Genomic DNA, 17,079 nt, shown 5'->3' with positions numbered 1-17,079 from the left:
TAACTCCCTGGTCAGACATTAAGAGGCAAACGACACCATTTTGGCACTGAGGAGGATTTTCATGAGTAGTTTTGTAAAATTACTAAGAGGTTTCCCAGCAGATTATATTGCTATTCATTTCTTGTGCTGCTTTGACAGCTAAACAAAACTTGGCCATAGGAAGCCTTGTTACATGAATGGCAAAAATCAAATGTGCCAACAAAAATAAGGTTCAAAGTACAGAACTCTTCCTAATGACATGTCAATTTGGACGGGCCTTCACTAGTTAACTTGTCAGATATAATTATCCCATCATGAACAAGAAAACAAACATCCAAAGTTGGCTCTATGCATTGTGTTCTGCTGCCCTACTTTGCACAGTCTTTCTTCTCTTCAGTGTTAGGCAGGTAAATACAACTGTATTCTCGAAAATTCTCCACGTGAAACATCAACATAAAGGTTTCAAATTACACTGAAATCCATTTCTTCATTACAATTACTGCAGACTTCTCTTGCCACAGTGTCAGCAAGAACAGCTCATACCAAGAGACTCGGGGCAGAAACAGCAGCACTGATATATCTGCTCCCAAGGGAGCAACACCACCACCCATGGAAGCTCCCCAGGAAAGGCTGCACAGTATTTATCACCTTTGAGTACTTTCAGGTGATTTGTTTAAACATATTTGTAATTTAATAAAGAAAAATAATTTGGCCATTTCACAGTTTGGTTTGTTTAGGTTTTGGTTGGGTTGTTTCAGGGGTGGAATTTGTTAATTCTAAAAGAAGCTCCAAAGCTTTTTGAAATGGGAATTTTTTCAGCCAGTCTGTGTTCAAGCTAACCTCAGCAGCCACGTCACAACCACCTCCTCCTGCCAGGCAGCACATTTCCTATCCCTATGGAGTAAGCATGCAGCCATCACAGCAGGATGAGAACATGGCATGTGCTCTCCAACGCGTTCCCTCCTCATTCTTCCCAAAACTTTTAGCCATTGGCTAATTCAGTGGTAGCGTGCAACCTCTCCAGAACTGCACCGCCAAAAAAAGAGAGATAACAATCAGCTTGTTATCTTCTGGTAGCCATTTCATATTTTACCATCACTAGAGTATCTGGGGGCATGTGTGCTCAAAACCTCTATTACAGGAGTGTAATAACACTCAAGCAGCAGCAGGAAATGAAGTGCAGGGATAACATCTGCCAAGAACCTCAACACATTTGTTTTGTCAGCCTCCTTTGGCAGGGATGAGACAAAGCTATCGTGAAGCTGGCCTGCTGATCAGGCACTGCTGCTATTAGAGAGCATCACAAAGTGGAATTAAAAGTTCAAAAAGTTTCATGTGAACTGCAACACTCAAAAAGTAGTCTGCAGCTGTATACTGGAAAGTTTGTATAGTAAAATAGGGTGACTTGTCAGAAATCCCATTAGCTGGTTTGAGCTGTACAAGTCAGTCCACAAACCTGAAACTGAATTGCTTCTTCACTGCCAGCCCCTGACACGGTGCTGCTGCTGCAGGGCTGCCTTCCCCTCCCACAGGCACCTGTGAGAGCCTGCAGCCCCTCGGGGCTACCCTGCGGCACACTCCAAAGGCTTACTGAGCATCTGATGGAACTTCAGGCAGGCAAACTCAAAACTGAAGCCAGTCACAGAGATCAAGACAGCCATGACATCCTCTTGTTACCCAAGAGATCACAGGGAAAGGCTTCCCCCATCAGGCACAGAGAGAACTCAAACAGAACTTTATCCTGGCAAAATACACGTGGCAGAAAGGGAGGAACGAGAGCGGTAAGAGGAAAAAAGGTGAGCAAAATCTGGCAAAACCACAACTATTAAATGCCTTTTGAGTGATGGCTTTGCAATATTAAATAAAGTTCTAGAGTAAGTTAGTGCTGCAGTGTTTAAAATTCAGAGGATGAATCAGGTAGACACCAAATCCTGGCTTCAAAAGGAAAGCCATCTCAGTAAAAATGCATGGCTGTCCCCAGCAACGTGCTGAATGCAAGATAAAGAACATGACAGATCAGTACAACATATCAGTGTGAAACGACTTCATTTCCAACCAAAGATTGTATTAAAACTTCCCACTTCATGTTCCTCTCAATAGGTAGTTTCAGCAATTCCAAATACATGATTCACTTTGAATAAATCACTTCTGTCACCTTCAAGAATACATTACATAAATATATTATGAAATAATCAATTTCAAACAAACCATCTAATGTAGCAGTAGGCTAACTGCTATTTCAGAGCTAGTTTAACTTGACAGCCTTCCATCACCAAGAACCACATATATAACTTTCTATATTCCATCAACCCTAGTTTGGAAAATGACTTATTTAAAAAAGCCTACTTTGCCTACAACTTGCTGCACTTCAGTAGAAAATGATCTTCCATGCAATAGCAATAAAAGCAAGCTGTGGCTAACAAACCAGGTGAACAAACACAAGAGTTAGAGGGTTTTTCACAGCAAGATTCTGTCCTTTATGATATTGAATTGTATCTCCATTTGTCTGTTCAGCCCAGAAATAGGTTTTGCACCATTAAAACTAGATCTGAGAGTGAAGAGGGGGAGAAGGAGAAGTGGTGGAATGCGTGAGGTGGCTGTATTGAGAAACAGAGATAGGAGCTTCTGCTTTCCTTCTCACAGTGTTGTCTGCAGCATGGACAGCGGGACAGAGCCCTCCTTTGCCTTTAGTTTTTTAGCTGGCTGAGGCAGAGAAGTTCCCTGAAATGTGGCTTTTCTTTTTCTTGGAACTGATCGGCCCTGCTCTGGACTGAAAACCCAGACAAACCCCAGGAGCTCACACCTGGTGCCCACCAGGACTGAGAGCACTGAGGGACTGATGAGAGACTGAACAAGCTGAGCTACACCCCACCACAAGGACTTGCTGAATTTGCCATCTCTTCAGAACACTGAGAAGTTTCATTGCTTAATATTATTCTTTTATTTTTAGGGTTATATACTCCGCTTGTTAAATAAACAGGTTTTTTCCACTTTTCTCCAAGGAAATCTTTTCCCAAAGCAGCTGAGGGAGGGGCTGCTTGAATCTGTTTTCTAGATAGACCCCTTAGGAAGTTTCCTCCCAGATTTGCCCTAAAGCAGGACAGGTTCCAACTCACATCGAAGTTGTTGAGGGCGTATGCCAGCTCTCCACCCCCGCCCTGCTGCTGGGCAGCGTCGTCCGAGGCGGTGGCCTGGGCGGCGTTGGAGATGCCGCTGACCGCCTGCTGCAGCTGCTTGTAGATCAGGTCCCTGTTGGCTTTGTAGGCAGCGACATCAGGGTGCTGCAGGCAGGCCTGAGATGCCGTGTACAGGATGGGCACGTTCTTCTGCAGGATTCCTCTGGCTGCCGCCATCTGATCGCGGTGACCCACATCTTTCAACTCCTGTTAGGAAAGTTAAAGGGGAAAGAGAAGCATTTGAGAGTGTTGCCCACATTCAACGTCCATACGCTGTCTCCCCACATCTTCAAGAGACAGGCAGGTTCTTTGCCTCAAATCTGCTCAAATCTGTCTGCTGACTATTCCTGTCCTTAAGGGCTCAACTAATTGCAGAACACGACAGCTTCATAAAGCCAAGATGCAACAACACTGCAGGGCAATTCACAAACACCACAATTCAAAACCTGACGTTGGATTTTTGTTCCTCTGCAGCAGAGGGCCAGCATTTTAAAAGCTGTCCTGTCTTGCACTTGCAGATGAGAAGCAAGATCATCTTTAATTTAAACTCCCAGGTTCACAACCAGAATGTTTTCTTTAATCACACCTAGAAGATGGCATTTACTCTTCTCAAGAGACTCAGGTATTTAATTTCAGAAGAACAAATATATCATCTCATTCAACTTCTTGTTCACCTGCAATGAGACAAAATTAATCCAATGACTGTAATTACCACTAATTCAAGATTAGTGAGCAAGTCCATAAGTCTTTTCCCAAACACTCTGTGCTGTAATTCTCTAAAGCACCATCACCTCTGTTTTGGAACAGAGCACCATGATCAGATAAAGCCTCTGAGTCCAGCACAAGCAGTAAGTTCATAAAAGGAGGAACAACCACAGTTATTAGCAGCAGCAGGATTTCAAAGTTACCTCTTAAATCTAACAAAGAGGCAGTGAAAATGAAGACAAGGACTGCCTTACTGAGAAAAGGGAAAAAAATTCTGTCAGACTCTCTAAAATGAATGGGCAATAGCTGACCTCTGTAAGGTACACACTGAGCAGGGAGGGCACTCCAAGCAGGCACAGAGATTTAGAGATTTTGTACAACCACTTCCCATAGTGTGGAACAATCCATCACAAAGCAGTTTTAGAGCATTTATTGCATTGCCATCACAGCCCTACTCCCATTTACTGCAATCAGATTTGAGATACATAACCAACTGGCAATCCCTTTTTGACTGGACCCAGCTTATTTTCTAAGACAAATCTGTGCAAAAAAACCCCCAAGCAGTGTCAGAGGTGCATAAGCAGTTTTGGTTTGTACGTATCTACAGAACAAAGAAGCAAAAAATGCTCTAAAAGAATTATGCTATTTCTGATAAGTTAAACTGCCCACACCTCTGCTTTCTTCTGAAAACTTAACTACACAAGAATGAGTCACACCAGCGCTGTTGAACAAAACAAATTTCACACGCAATTTAAGGCTAAGCACAAACTATCCAAACACAGAACATACCCACAACAAACAGGAATTTAAACCCCCACTCCAGTGGGGGGTTTCAGTGCAAGACCAGTGAGCAGCACCACTGGATTCCTCAGGAAGCTGTAGCTGTGCCCAGCCATGGCTTCTGCTCCCCGTGCACGTGGGCAGGTCCAGCCCGCCTGTGAGAGCCACAACAGCAACAGGGTCTAGTGCAGAGTGCCCAGGTTTGGGACACATCTCAGCTCCCTGTCCTCACCCACACCTGCACTGCTTCAAAACAGGGACTGCAGCTCTTGGGCAGCAACATGTCATTGAGGCACTAAAACACTGACAAAAACAAATGCTGCTATGAACAAATTCCAACAGAAGCAGCACCCTACAGCCAAGCAGACTTTTCTTGCTTACCAGGAAGTTGCTAAACATGGCAGAGCACAACATAAAATACTCAGCAATAATGTAAAAAATTAAGTAAAAATTAACAGAATAGGTACTGTCTAAGAGCAGCAAGGCTGCCTTATTTTGGAAAAGAAAAGTAAGAATTAATAGACAGAGGAAAGTGGCCACACTATACCTGTTGTCTTTTGGCTGCCATTATGTTAAGCTTGTCCACTTCTGGTTTGAGGGCTTTGTACTGGATACCCAAGTCCTGCTCTGTGCCAGCATTTCTTAGCTTCAAGATACCATCTTCCACCTAAAAGAATATATATTCACATATTTTTCCAAGCAATACAGTCCACAGGTCAGGAGGTACTTCAGAATGCATTTCATGCCAGCCAGACAAAGCAATCTTCCTCTGCTCCCTATTATTTTTTGGAGAGACACTTTAAAGGCTAATAGGACACAGTGCTTAGCTACTATTTCATAGTCACCAGCAACCAAAGACAGTCAAGTACACACATTTGAAAGAGCATGAAGGAGTCCAGGGCCCTGGCAGAGCCATATCAGTGGCCAAAGGGCACAAGGAGAGTCCTCAAAGCTCATTTGCAAATGAAGACCCGGTATCCAATGCCATTTCACTTCCAATTCTGCACAAACCACTCACCTACCCTGTTGCTCATGGGCTTCCTCAAACAGTCCACTTTCATTTTTATTTAGACTGCCAAACCTACTCATCCCTAGTAGCTGCAAAGGAGTACTGGTTATACGAAAGCCAAATTCTGTAAGATGAAAGGGCTGGCTCTCGCCTGCAGCTGCAGACCAAGGCTCAGTTGGTCTCTGTACTAAAAGTTCAGAACAGAGTGCAGCTCAATGTCAAAAGCGACTTACAGTTGAGTATAAAAATGAGCGACACACACCCATTGCACACATTCTGCTGAGAGAAAAAACCCCAGACCCTCCCCACATTCTTCTGAGATGAAAAAGACCCACAGGCCCCCCACGGCAGCAGGGAGCCGCTGCCAGCGCACGCCCCACGGGGTCACACGCACGGCGGGCGCCTGGCAGAGCACCCCCAGCACTCCAGGCACAGCAGAGCCCCACACTTACAACTTTGAGCTGAACCAGCAGTTTGTAGACGTCTGCCATGTCAGCCAGGATGAGCAGGCGGGTGACGGCGGAGAGCAGGGCGCGTGCGGCACGCACCATGTTCCCGCGCTTCACCGACGAGCAGGGGTCGTCTGCGAACTCCCCCGACGCGCTCTTCATCAGGTCACCTGCAGGGGAACAGCAGGGGCTGGCTTCAGCACCACCCAGCACAGCCTCAGCTGCTGCAAGGGCTCCTAAGCCAACCTGAGTCTCTAAAACAAAGCGTTTGTGAAACACAGCCAACAGTTCATGCTGCTACCTCTAAGTACAGCTACCACATGGCATTGGGGCAGAGGGGCTTGTGCAGGGAGGAAGGGCTGGGAAACCACACTTTGGTCCTTATTTTCATTTGTACAGGTGTTCCAGCATGCCAGAATTCTCTAGAGAGGCGAATTCAGCACGCCTTTGCAGGGCTGCAGTTCTTCCCCAAGCTCCGATGCTTTCAAAGCCTGAGCAAAAGCTTTGATTTGTGTGCGTGTAGGAGTTAAGCAGAAAGCAGCAGAAAGCCCTGTAAACACACAGCGAGCTGCCACAGCTCCTGGGACCGTAAACAACTCGGAGCGATGACCTGGCTGGATATGCCCTGGTTGGAATTCAAAGCCAGGCAGCGCTTCGTAAAACGCTTCAACGTTTCATAGCCTGTGGGGCTGCATCTGGTGCAGGAGCAAAGGATTTGGGTTTCAGATGGTAACAATGCCATTGGTTAACTATGAAAAGCAAAGGCCACTTTGCACAGCTAGAGCAATTCCTCCAGAAGGCATTCACAAAGCATAAAAGTAATGCCCGCATACAGTCAGAGGAGTAAATGTTGGATTTCTCCCTCACTTTCTGGGGCAGCTTCCAGTACCACAGTTCCTACATAGCAGTAAGTTTTGGAATCCACATTGTTATCCTTGGATCTCCCTGCATCTCAGAAACACTGAGAAAACAGCTAGGACTTAGTTTAGAAAACGGCAGGTCCTCAGGGTCAGGCAGTAAGAGACGACCAGAAAACAGATTGCTATAGCTAGCTGCTGTTTCAGAGGCTTCCCAAAAACCTGTATGAAAAAGTGTCCATGTGGCCAAATGCCGAAATAAAAATAGCCTGTCTCAGATGAGACTAAAAAACCTCCACCAGTGCTTGACAAGTGACAGCTGACAGTGAGTCCCATGGAGCCCCCCACACCACACAGGGCAAGGGCTGCCCCGAAATCTCTGTGTGATGCGGTCCCAGGAGGCTTCCACTTATTTAACAGCTGACTTTTAACTGCTCAGAAGTGCCAACAGCTGGAGAGCCGGGGGTTAACCATCCTCATACATAATATCTTGCCCAGGAAGCTTTTCCCACCCAGGCACTCTACACCTTCACAGCTAAATTCAGCCCAAGCACAGCTGCCAGCCTGCCCAAGCAACCACATCAAGATACTCGATTTTCTTCAAATGCTCCCCGCTATGTAACACCCTTCCATCATCTTAAATAATACAACCAAGAGTGGCACATAACATTTTAAGATAAAAATATGCTGCTTCTCTACTGGACACAGCAAAAAACTTCTGTCCAACAACAGGCCAGCTCTGAATACCAACAGAAAGCTATCCCCTACCCAGGTTTGGGGAACACAACTCATTATTTTAACAAGGGTTAAGAACTCCAGATTTCCAGATGGTTGAGAGATGAAGTACCACCAAAGCTGGAAGCTTCAAACAGCCAGGAGATTATAAAACCCCAACACAGCTGACACAACCCTTTCTTTATTCCTTCTAGAACAGGCTAATAACAAAAGTCATCACCACAAGCATGAAATCCATTGACAAGCTCAGGATTTAAGGATATGTATTTACAAGAGCATGAAGTAAGACAATAAAGGGGAATGGCTTCAAACAGAGTAGGTTTAGATGGGATATTGGGAAGGAATTGTTCCCTGGGAGAGTGGGCAGGCCCTGGCACAGGGTGGCACTGGATGAGTTTTAAGGTCTCTTCCAATCCAGGCTGCCAGAACCAAAATTCAATACAAACTTTCTTCTTTATCTACTTATATGTAAAATTCCCGTATTTTCAACTCCCAAAATGTTGTTTTCATTTATTTTCTATTTAAAACAACTTATTGAAGAGGCTGCTTGCTTCACGTGAATCTCAGAAATTGCTAACCAAGTTAAAAACCAAAATTATCCTCTACCCATCTCTTAAATTGCAACCTTTCAAGCCAGTCCTAAAATAAAATGCTATTCCCTTTTATTTTAACAAGAGATTTTAAAAGATTTAGTGAGTTTCAAACAGCTTGTCAGGGTGTCAAAAGATAACCAGCTTCCCAAAATTAAAAGCAGATTATATTTAAAGTTGTTGCATATATATACATTTCTGCCAATTAAGGGAAGCTGGCTTTCAGACTTCTTTTATAAAGGGAAAGCACCCTGGGGTAGTTCTTTTAGCTGGATTCAGAGGGCAAGAGGGCACCCTGGCCTGGCCTAAATATGCAGGTACTGCATTGTGTGTGCACATCAGCAGTTCCAAGGGGATCCAGCACAACCTTCCCATTTTCAACGCTGAACACGGAACACAGCCACTTTGGAAGAAGGATTTTAAGAGTTAAAGTAACACAGTGGAGAAGAGTCTAACTATGAGACTCAGATTATAAAGCTGGTACAAATTATTACGAGTAGTCTGTTTTTCCAATATAACCTTAGATCTTCATCAGATATTAGAAGGGAAAGAAAATAAAACAGAGTTGAGTAAAGAAGAGGCAACAATAGCCATCCTACAATCTTGTCAATAAAGCACTAAGAATTCAATTAAATCTAATGGAACCAAGCCCATTTTAGAAATGGTCAGACTCCAGTCCATCCAAAGAAAATTCTTATTTTCTCATCTCTTTCCCCGACTCCCACAGGGTGTGACAGCACTTTCAGGCAGCTCCCAGGGGGGAACACAATGAGCATGGACAGAATTGCTCCACAGCACCAGTGCCAGGAGGGCAGAGCACAGGCAGGGACAGGCAGGACACACTGGCACTGCTGCTCCTGTGCCCACACATCCCCTGGTACCCTGCAGCTCTTCAGCTCACAGCTGCTTTGCCAGCAGTGCCAGGGACACCCCAGCACCACCAGGCCATCCCCCCCTGCTCACATCCCCCCACCAAACCTCCCCAGAGGCTGCCATTCCCCACCAAATGAAGCAAGTAGGAAATCAGTTTCAAGTCTCTACTGCTGTGAATACTCAAGTCCTATCCCACCAGTAATGCCACCTTCCACCAGCAGTGTCACAGCCTGGCTTTCCGCTCTAAAGGATGAGGCCTTTTGCCATATCAACATGGGAGTTGATACTTGTGGCAACAAAAGCTTCTGATAACTCCTTAATCTTGTCTTAAATCCATACACTGCCTCCAACACTCCTGCAGTTTGCCAAAAGTCACCTCAGAGCTCCCTCAGGTTATGGCTGTTCAAAGTGGCACACAAAAAGCTTTTTTGCAGGAAACCAACTGAACGCATCGTACCTTTCTAACAAATTGGCTAACTGGTCACAACAGAATTTTGAAGTTACATTTTCCAAGAAGAATTCAGTATTTAGCTTCAAGATGCCCCACAACTGGCCTCCTCCTGCTCTTTGGAAATCCTTAAGCCAGACATCCTCTGTGATGTACAGCTGAAAAAACTGTTTTCCCCTTTCATAATTCATCTCACTGCTCAGTTCTGAAGAACCCTTCACTTAGAAGCATGAAGCAGAAAGACACTGAGCTCAATCAGTTGGCTCATTCCCCTGCATTTGCAACCTGAGCCATCAAAGCATTCATCCCTTCTCTTACCTCAAGCCCTATACACAGGCTTAGGCTTTTTAATGTTAAGCTTTAATTTTTGGTCTGTTATGTAAAGCTGCACAACAGGAGAGCACAGTGGATTCCTGGGATCCCCATCTTCACAGGCAGCAGAGAGCAGAAGCCATCAGCATTCCAGGGAATCGGGAATCAGGAACAGCCTTGCTAGTCTGACCCGAAAGAAATTCCTTTCTTGAGCCCAGTGTGGAAGCTGCCCCAGTGCCAAGCACCTGGGTAAGGGCCTGGTTCAAGCTCCAAAACACCTCCCAACAGCACCAGAGGGGCTGAGCCCTCCAACACACAGCGAGACCCCACGGGGAGCCTGCAGTGGGGAGCAGGGCTGGGCAGGAGCAGTGGTGCACCTTCTGTTACCCAGCAAACCTCTGAAATGCCTGTAACAAACACTGCAACAATGCTGAAATTCAAGATGTTCACATCAAATGCTTTCCCAAAACCAAGTCTTTTCTACAACCACAGCAGGATCTACTCTGAAAAACCATTTGATTCCTTATCTCCGCTTTTTTGCTCAAAACCTTAAAAAGTTTCATTACTTTATAAGAAACCAAAAGTCCAAAGCTTTAAAGGGCCAGGAATCTTACTGTAGGGTATTTCATTAACTTGCCTGCTGTAACTTATTCCTCCATTGTGAAAAACAAGAAGACTTTGAAGATCCACTTATATTGATTTAGTAGGCAGCCACGCTATTATTCATTCAAAATAGCTCTTTTCAGTTCTTTGTTTTTACCCCCAACAAATAGGATTTTATGAACAAGCATGCTCACTAAAATCATGTACTCTCTCAATCTTCTTCTCGACAGGCTAAAAGAAAAATTTTTAATTTTCTCTGATGAGACAAGTTATCTATTGTCCTAATCATCATCATAATCCCTGTCTACATCCATTCATCTTTTTTTATTACAGTAACTAAACCACTCCCTACTCTAAATAGTGGCATTATTAATGCTACTTTCCTGTCCTCCGCTAAAGATTAATTGTGCTCTTTATCTATAATCCCACTGCTGCTGACCAGGACACCCAGGCTCTCCTCTCCACTCCTGCCCCTGCTGCAAAAGGCAGGTGAAAGCACCAACGCCAGGAGATTTGCTGAGCACATGAACAGGGTTTTCACACCATGCTTTCCTTGTTCCTCCAGTTCATGAATTCAGCTGGTCTGACACAATACTGGGAGGCTTCTGAGGTGCACACAGTGTACATAACCACATACATTGGGAGGTTGTGTCTCCCTGCTGTTACTAGCACTGCTAGAGAACTGCAATCCTCCTGGGGACTGGCAGCAATAACCCTTCCCTCTGTTCTAGCTCATTTTTCACCACTTGCTTCTCATTTCCTCAAAGACCAGTTTGATTTTTCATTTTCATCACCAAGAGCTGCTCTGCTAAACCTGGACAAACACTGGCACAGCTTTGACCCTGGCTGTGTTGCACCTGTGTCCCCACAGAGGATGGTGGGCACCACTTGTGTCCAGGAGATTCACTGACCACCCACCAGCCTGAGGAAACAGGCACAGCCACCCCTCTAACACCAGAATCCACACAAGCTGCAAACAGCAAAAAGGGAGGAAGAAGAGAAGCAACATTAAGGTGGGAAGTTATTTCACTCCAGCACCTCTCAGTTATGAGCTTCATCTCCTCTGTCAAAGCCAACAGAGCCAAGAGGTTTTGGCATCAAGCCTACGTGCAGGCTCAGAACCAAGAAGAAACCAAGAAACATGGGAAAGGGTCATCTGGAAGGTTTTTTATCAGTCTCTCCTTCCCACCAGCTTCTCACTACAATATTCAGCTACAAATCCTGCTCAGGGAAGTTCTCAATCTTGAGGGCTGAGCAGAGCTCCCTCTCCCCCCAGCATCACTGAGCCCTTTGGAGGCACCCAGAGATGAGCGCTAACTCTTGACTGAGCAACAGTCGAGCACCAGCAATTAAAGCTTGGAGTCAAAGGAGGCTCTCTTGCTGTTTGTTGTTGTTAAATTAAGCCAACTCAATTAGCCCCTTATATTGCAGCCTTCTTACCTTGATCTTTCTTTGGTCTGTCAACCAGGCTCATCCAGAACTTAGAACCATTTTCAACTAATATTTCACCACTCTGCAACTTCAGCTACAAACAAGTAATTAATGCTAATGAGTTTTCCCTTTTTTGCAGCAGCAGCCGTCACCATTAATACCAGTTGACTGGGTTTCACTGAAGCATAGAAAAGACTCATGACTGGAAGAATGATAAATGATTTATGAGCAACAATATTTACTAGTGCATATTTTAGAGTAAGTCAGCTCCATAGGCTTTTCTTGCAGGTCTGCTCCAAGAAAGTAAAAAAGAAAATTATAAAAATAAACATTGGATGTGAGGAAGAAGGCCTGGAATATTTAATTAAGGTCTTCACATTCTGTTTGGTGCTGTTTACATTTTACATAGTCAAGAAACACGTCTCTGTCGAGTCAACACTTGGCTCTTCCTCCTACAGTGCCGGTCTGTATACAGTCAGATATTGAATAAGTTATTGACATATTTCAGATGCAGTCCCATAAAATTCACAGCTGCGGGGAGCACATTAACTTTTGAGCCTAAACTGAGTTTTTAAATGCTCTTCAAAGAATAAGCCCTTCTGTTTCTCTTCTTAACCTCTACTTGGGCCATCCAATTTCCAGACCTATCCAGTTACATTACTGTTGGATGTAATGTAACGGTAATTAAATGGTAATTACCTGGACGCCAGCCAGGCAAGCTGAGAACCCACAAGTTGAGAGGTGCAGAGTCATTAGAAAGAGCAACAAAGTGAAATGGGAACGGTTCTACTTGCTCTGAAGAGCCAGAGTTGGAGAAGCCACCAAATGCACACTCTTACCTTGCTTGCGAACATCTTCCACAGCTGCCACCAGCTCCTCCTTCAGGAACTGGCTCTCCTTTGCAATTTTGTCTCCTTTCTCCAGGAAATTCTCTGTTGCTTGCTCAACTGAAGCAGCCAAGACATGGGCCTTTTTAGAACGGCCTCTCTTTTTATTGGAGGGGCCCTTGTTGCTGGTGTTAACCAGTGTTGTTACCTAAAGCATAGACGGAAGGGAAAAAACCCAACATCAAATTGCATGTTTATTCATTTGATAGTAAGAAGGCCACATGTATTTTTTTACTACATATATATACTATATTTTAATATATATTAGTATTATTATTATATATTATTATACATTATATATTTTAGTATATATTTTAGTATATATTATACTAATATATACTACTTTTTTTAGTGTATTGCTAATATCCACACTACTGCCAGCTCCAAAAATTAACCTAATGAGTGTTTCTCACATTTAAACACTACCGTGCTTCTTGATTCTTTAGATGACCAAAATAAATGCAGCTAAACAGCCCAAAGATTTCTCTCACCAGCAGCACACCTCAAAAGTTGATTTAAATAATGGAGATCTATTTGTATTTATGATAAACTGCAGCCTCAGTAACAGGCCAGAGCTCTCTGGCACCACATAAAAGAAACCAAGGTAGGGATAATTAGTTTGGGATAACTCTCCAGTCATAAAGGACCCCAGACAAGGTTGAAGTCTGTGCCAATGAAGTGTAGACTCAGTCCAAAACAGAGCTGTAGCCAAAGGGCTGAATGCAGAGCAAAGGACTTGGTAGAGCTCATTATTTCCCTAAAAGACCCACAACTGAACTCTCATAATCATGCTGAAATCAACAAATATTTCCCAACTCTGTGTCTTAGACTGACACCCTGCTGGGAGCAGGGCATCACAAGAGGTCAGGAGACCCCCAGGTACTCCCTGAGCTCAGGATCAGGATCCATCCCCTTCCATCCAACACAGGCATGTCACAAAATCCACACACACTTCTCCATTTGCCTTACTCTTTCCTCTCCTTTTTGGAAAGCCTCAGAAAATGCACACAAAGCTGATTCAGAGGGACATTAAATTACAACACTAAAAAAATTACTGCTCTGGAAAGCCCAAGGACTGCTGACATAAAGGTCCTCAGAGCTGAATCCATCTTCCCAGCTGGCTGATGCAGAGAGGGAAAGCCGTCAGTTGGGAATATCGCGGTTGCTTAACGGGGAGCATTTGTACTGGGTACTCTCAGTTCATCGTGTTCTACAAATAAAGAATAAGTTGCAACAAGGCAATTTGCTCCAGTTCCCTCTCTGTATTTTGCCAGTCACATCATTCAGAAAGCGGGGGATTGCCAGTACAGCCTGTTGTGCTTATTCCTTGAGGAGTAAGTTACAGATACTGCACTTGGTGAAAAAGGTCCTGTGAACAAGTTTGCTCGGTTGAGTTTGCCAAATTAGGACAATTTCTTTTAAGCAAAGACTATCAGTAACTTCAGCTAAAAAGCCTCATCATCCAACTGCTCACCTGAGGATCCAGAGGGAACAAGTAGCAGGTACAGACAGCAGCTTGGTGACTAAAGGGAATAATACTGGAAACAAAATTTGTTCATTCCTGTCTGTACCTAGCAGGAATTTTGTCCAGCTCATTCTGTCATTTTAGACATTTCACATTCCAGGAAAACAATGCTGAAGATAACAAGTGAACTCCTGTGTACCTTCTTCTCCAGACCTCCTAGAAAGTCTCTTCCAAGAATTTTGAAACACCCAATACACACAGCTCCCATTTACAAGATTTACATCAGCCTTCCTGTGCTCTTCAGTGCTTTCCACTGGGGCACATACACCAAACAGAAAGAAGTTTTTATTCACAAATCCAGCCCAAAGTGTAGGCACGGAACATTATTTCAATCAGAAGTGCAGAAATGCATGTTAGCAACTACTGTGTCTAATCAGGTGCTAAAGCAGCACAGTCTCCATGGACTCACAGCCAGTGACTGTTCCAATGAAACTGAGCAAAGAAACTGCTTGCCGACCTTTTTATTTTTAGTTTGTCGTGTTTTACACCTAAAATTTAAGCTTTGTGACTTAGTTAAAATGAAACACCAAAACAGGCAATCGTGTTTATGACAATTTTGCCCCATCTTTTTCCTACCTGTGTAACAAGAGGCTCGAGCAGCCTTTCAACTGCCAGTGTCCTTATCTCCAGGCTTTTGGGGTCCCATTTGAAGTTCACGTTGGCTGCAGTGACAGCAGTCATTTCTGCCAGAAGAAAAGAGCTATATGAATACAATTTTTTATTGTTAAGGCATCTTAAAAATAAATTTAAATTAAGCCTGTTAAACACAAAACATACACTTAGTGTAAGTGAATGCTACAGCATCTCCAGAAACATCAGCTTTGATGCAAACGGTGTGAGTTTGACATAATGTTATGACAATATACAGATATTACCTCCACATTTCGGTTAGAAAATAAAACCAAAAGCCAATAAACCCACACACAAACCTGCAAAGCCACTGCTGTTTTATCAAAGCAATGACAAGATCAGCAGGGCTACTCACTGCTGGTCCCCAAGCAATGAAGAGGGACCACAGGTAGTGGGGGCACTTTGCCAATGAAGCTGGGTGCCCACTGCCAAATTTGCACCACTTCCCATCCAGGGCCAGCTCTCCTGTGCCCCCAGAGCAGCCCTCAGGCACAACCCAAGGCATGGGGGAGCAGAAGGAAATCCTTCAGCAGCTCCAGAATGCTGCCCACATCCTCAGCTCCACCAGTCACTGACCAAAGGCTCTGCCAAAGCAGGAGCCAGGTTCAACCCAACCCACGCACCTCCCCCTTCACTCGGCTCACCTTTGGGGACTACAAAGGTAAAGGAGTGAATATAAGCCTCACAAAGCCAGAAAATCCAGCTGGTTCATACTTAACAGCTTACATATCTATTACACTTCTTAACATTTGCATAGGAGGGAAAAGCAGATTTGCATGAAGAGATCTGTTCAAAGCTGTCACTGAGCCGTTCCTTCCCGTTACAGTTTTATATCAACATCCCAACGGAACAGCAAACATACTTATGGGAAAAGTTGAGTGAAACTACTAAAATAGCTCTGCTGTAGAGACCAGCAATCTAAAAAAAATAGAACTAAAAATAAGGAACTACAACAAATCTCTGGATTAACACCATGATGCTGCACATTACAACAAAAGAATAAACTGAACAATAATTTCAGTAAAAAATGGATTTAAAGTATTACAGATCCATAAAAACAATTCATATCACTTCAGACATAATAGATTCTAGATCTTCCTGTGTTGGGCTGACCTCAAAATTCAAGATTAGACTAAACCTACATTTGTAACTTTTTATTTTGAAAGAAGTCAGGAAGAAAAATAGATTTCCTAAATCTCTGTAGACCCATCTTCCTAAATACCTACTGTAGAGGTCATTTTAAAGCTTATTAGCTGATATTTTTAATCTTTCTCTGGCCAGGGCATTGCCTGCACAGCATCTCAGCAGTCACGTTGCTCTGACAGCACCAGATGTCCCCAAGCTGCCAGACGAGCACAACATCCCGTTGTTTTTCAAAAGCAGGAGGCAAGGCACTAATTTTGGTAACCAACAATGTTTACAACACGTACCAACAACCAACTGCTCTCTCCCGACCCCAAGAGCTAATTGTGCACAGGAGGGCTGCTTTTTTCCCAGGGAAGAATAAAAGCTCTGGGGCACTGGAGGAGCTCAGGCTCAGCTGGCCCAGGGCTGCTCCCCAGCCATCCCACGGCAGAGATCACTGCAGCACTGCTGACCACAGCTGACACACTGAAACACGACTTCACAAGGTGCAAGGCAGGAATATCCACCCAGCTGAATTCAGCTCCCCACTACACCCATGCTCCAAGTGCCCACACTGCTGGGAGAAAAATGTTAGAAGCTGAAAGCTTAAAAAAAGAGAGACTAGAAAGAGCCTGACTGATGCTGGTGTACGTGTAACCCTTCTGATGGTTTGCACTGAAGAAACAGTGGGTGCAGGTGAAGGCTCCCAGCTCCAGAGCCCCCAGGGAGCCACAGGAGGGGAGGAGGTGGTCACCTCCTGTCCTACCCTACCTCTGACAGCGGCCTCTAAGCACTGTGAACTCATTAATTAACCTTCTCTCTCAGTCCCCCCTTTCCATTTCACTCCCCAACGGCTTGTGCCACAGCCCAGATGCTGGCACAGGGCATGCTGTGAAATGCCCTTCGCCCCCAGGTAGCTTCCCACCCTCCACAAGGAATTTCAATGCTTTATTCCTTCCCCATTA

The 17,079-nt window shown here is 44.4% G+C and overlaps 1 protein-coding gene across 1 annotated transcript in view; it reads right to left on the bottom strand.

Moving 5' to 3' along the window:
- Nucleotides 1-17,079, bottom strand: part of CTNNA1 (catenin alpha 1) — a 117,817-nt gene that overhangs the window by 86,276 nt on the left and 14,462 nt on the right. Inside the window, exons 2-6 of the mRNA XM_005533576.3 lie at nucleotides 14,936-15,042; nucleotides 12,787-12,982; nucleotides 6,102-6,268; nucleotides 5,188-5,307; nucleotides 3,096-3,362 (exon numbers count right to left, since the gene is read on the bottom strand). Of these exons, the coding sequence (XP_005533633.1) occupies nucleotides 3,096-3,362; nucleotides 5,188-5,307; nucleotides 6,102-6,268; nucleotides 12,787-12,982; nucleotides 14,936-15,040 (855 nt within the window). The 5' untranslated portion in view covers nucleotides 15,041-15,042. The remainder of the gene's footprint in view (nucleotides 1-3,095; nucleotides 3,363-5,187; nucleotides 5,308-6,101; nucleotides 6,269-12,786; nucleotides 12,983-14,935; nucleotides 15,043-17,079) is intronic.

The sequence above is a fragment of the Pseudopodoces humilis genome, chromosome 17 (genome assembly GCF_049639895.1).
Source record: "Pseudopodoces humilis isolate 2021_Gansu_Grassland_sample_001 chromosome 17, ASM4963989v1, whole genome shotgun sequence".
In the NCBI taxonomy this organism is placed as follows: domain Eukaryota; kingdom Metazoa; phylum Chordata; class Aves; order Passeriformes; family Paridae; genus Pseudopodoces; species Pseudopodoces humilis.
The sequence above is the reverse complement of the archived record's forward strand: the minus strand, read 5'-3'. Positions and strand labels throughout refer to the sequence as shown.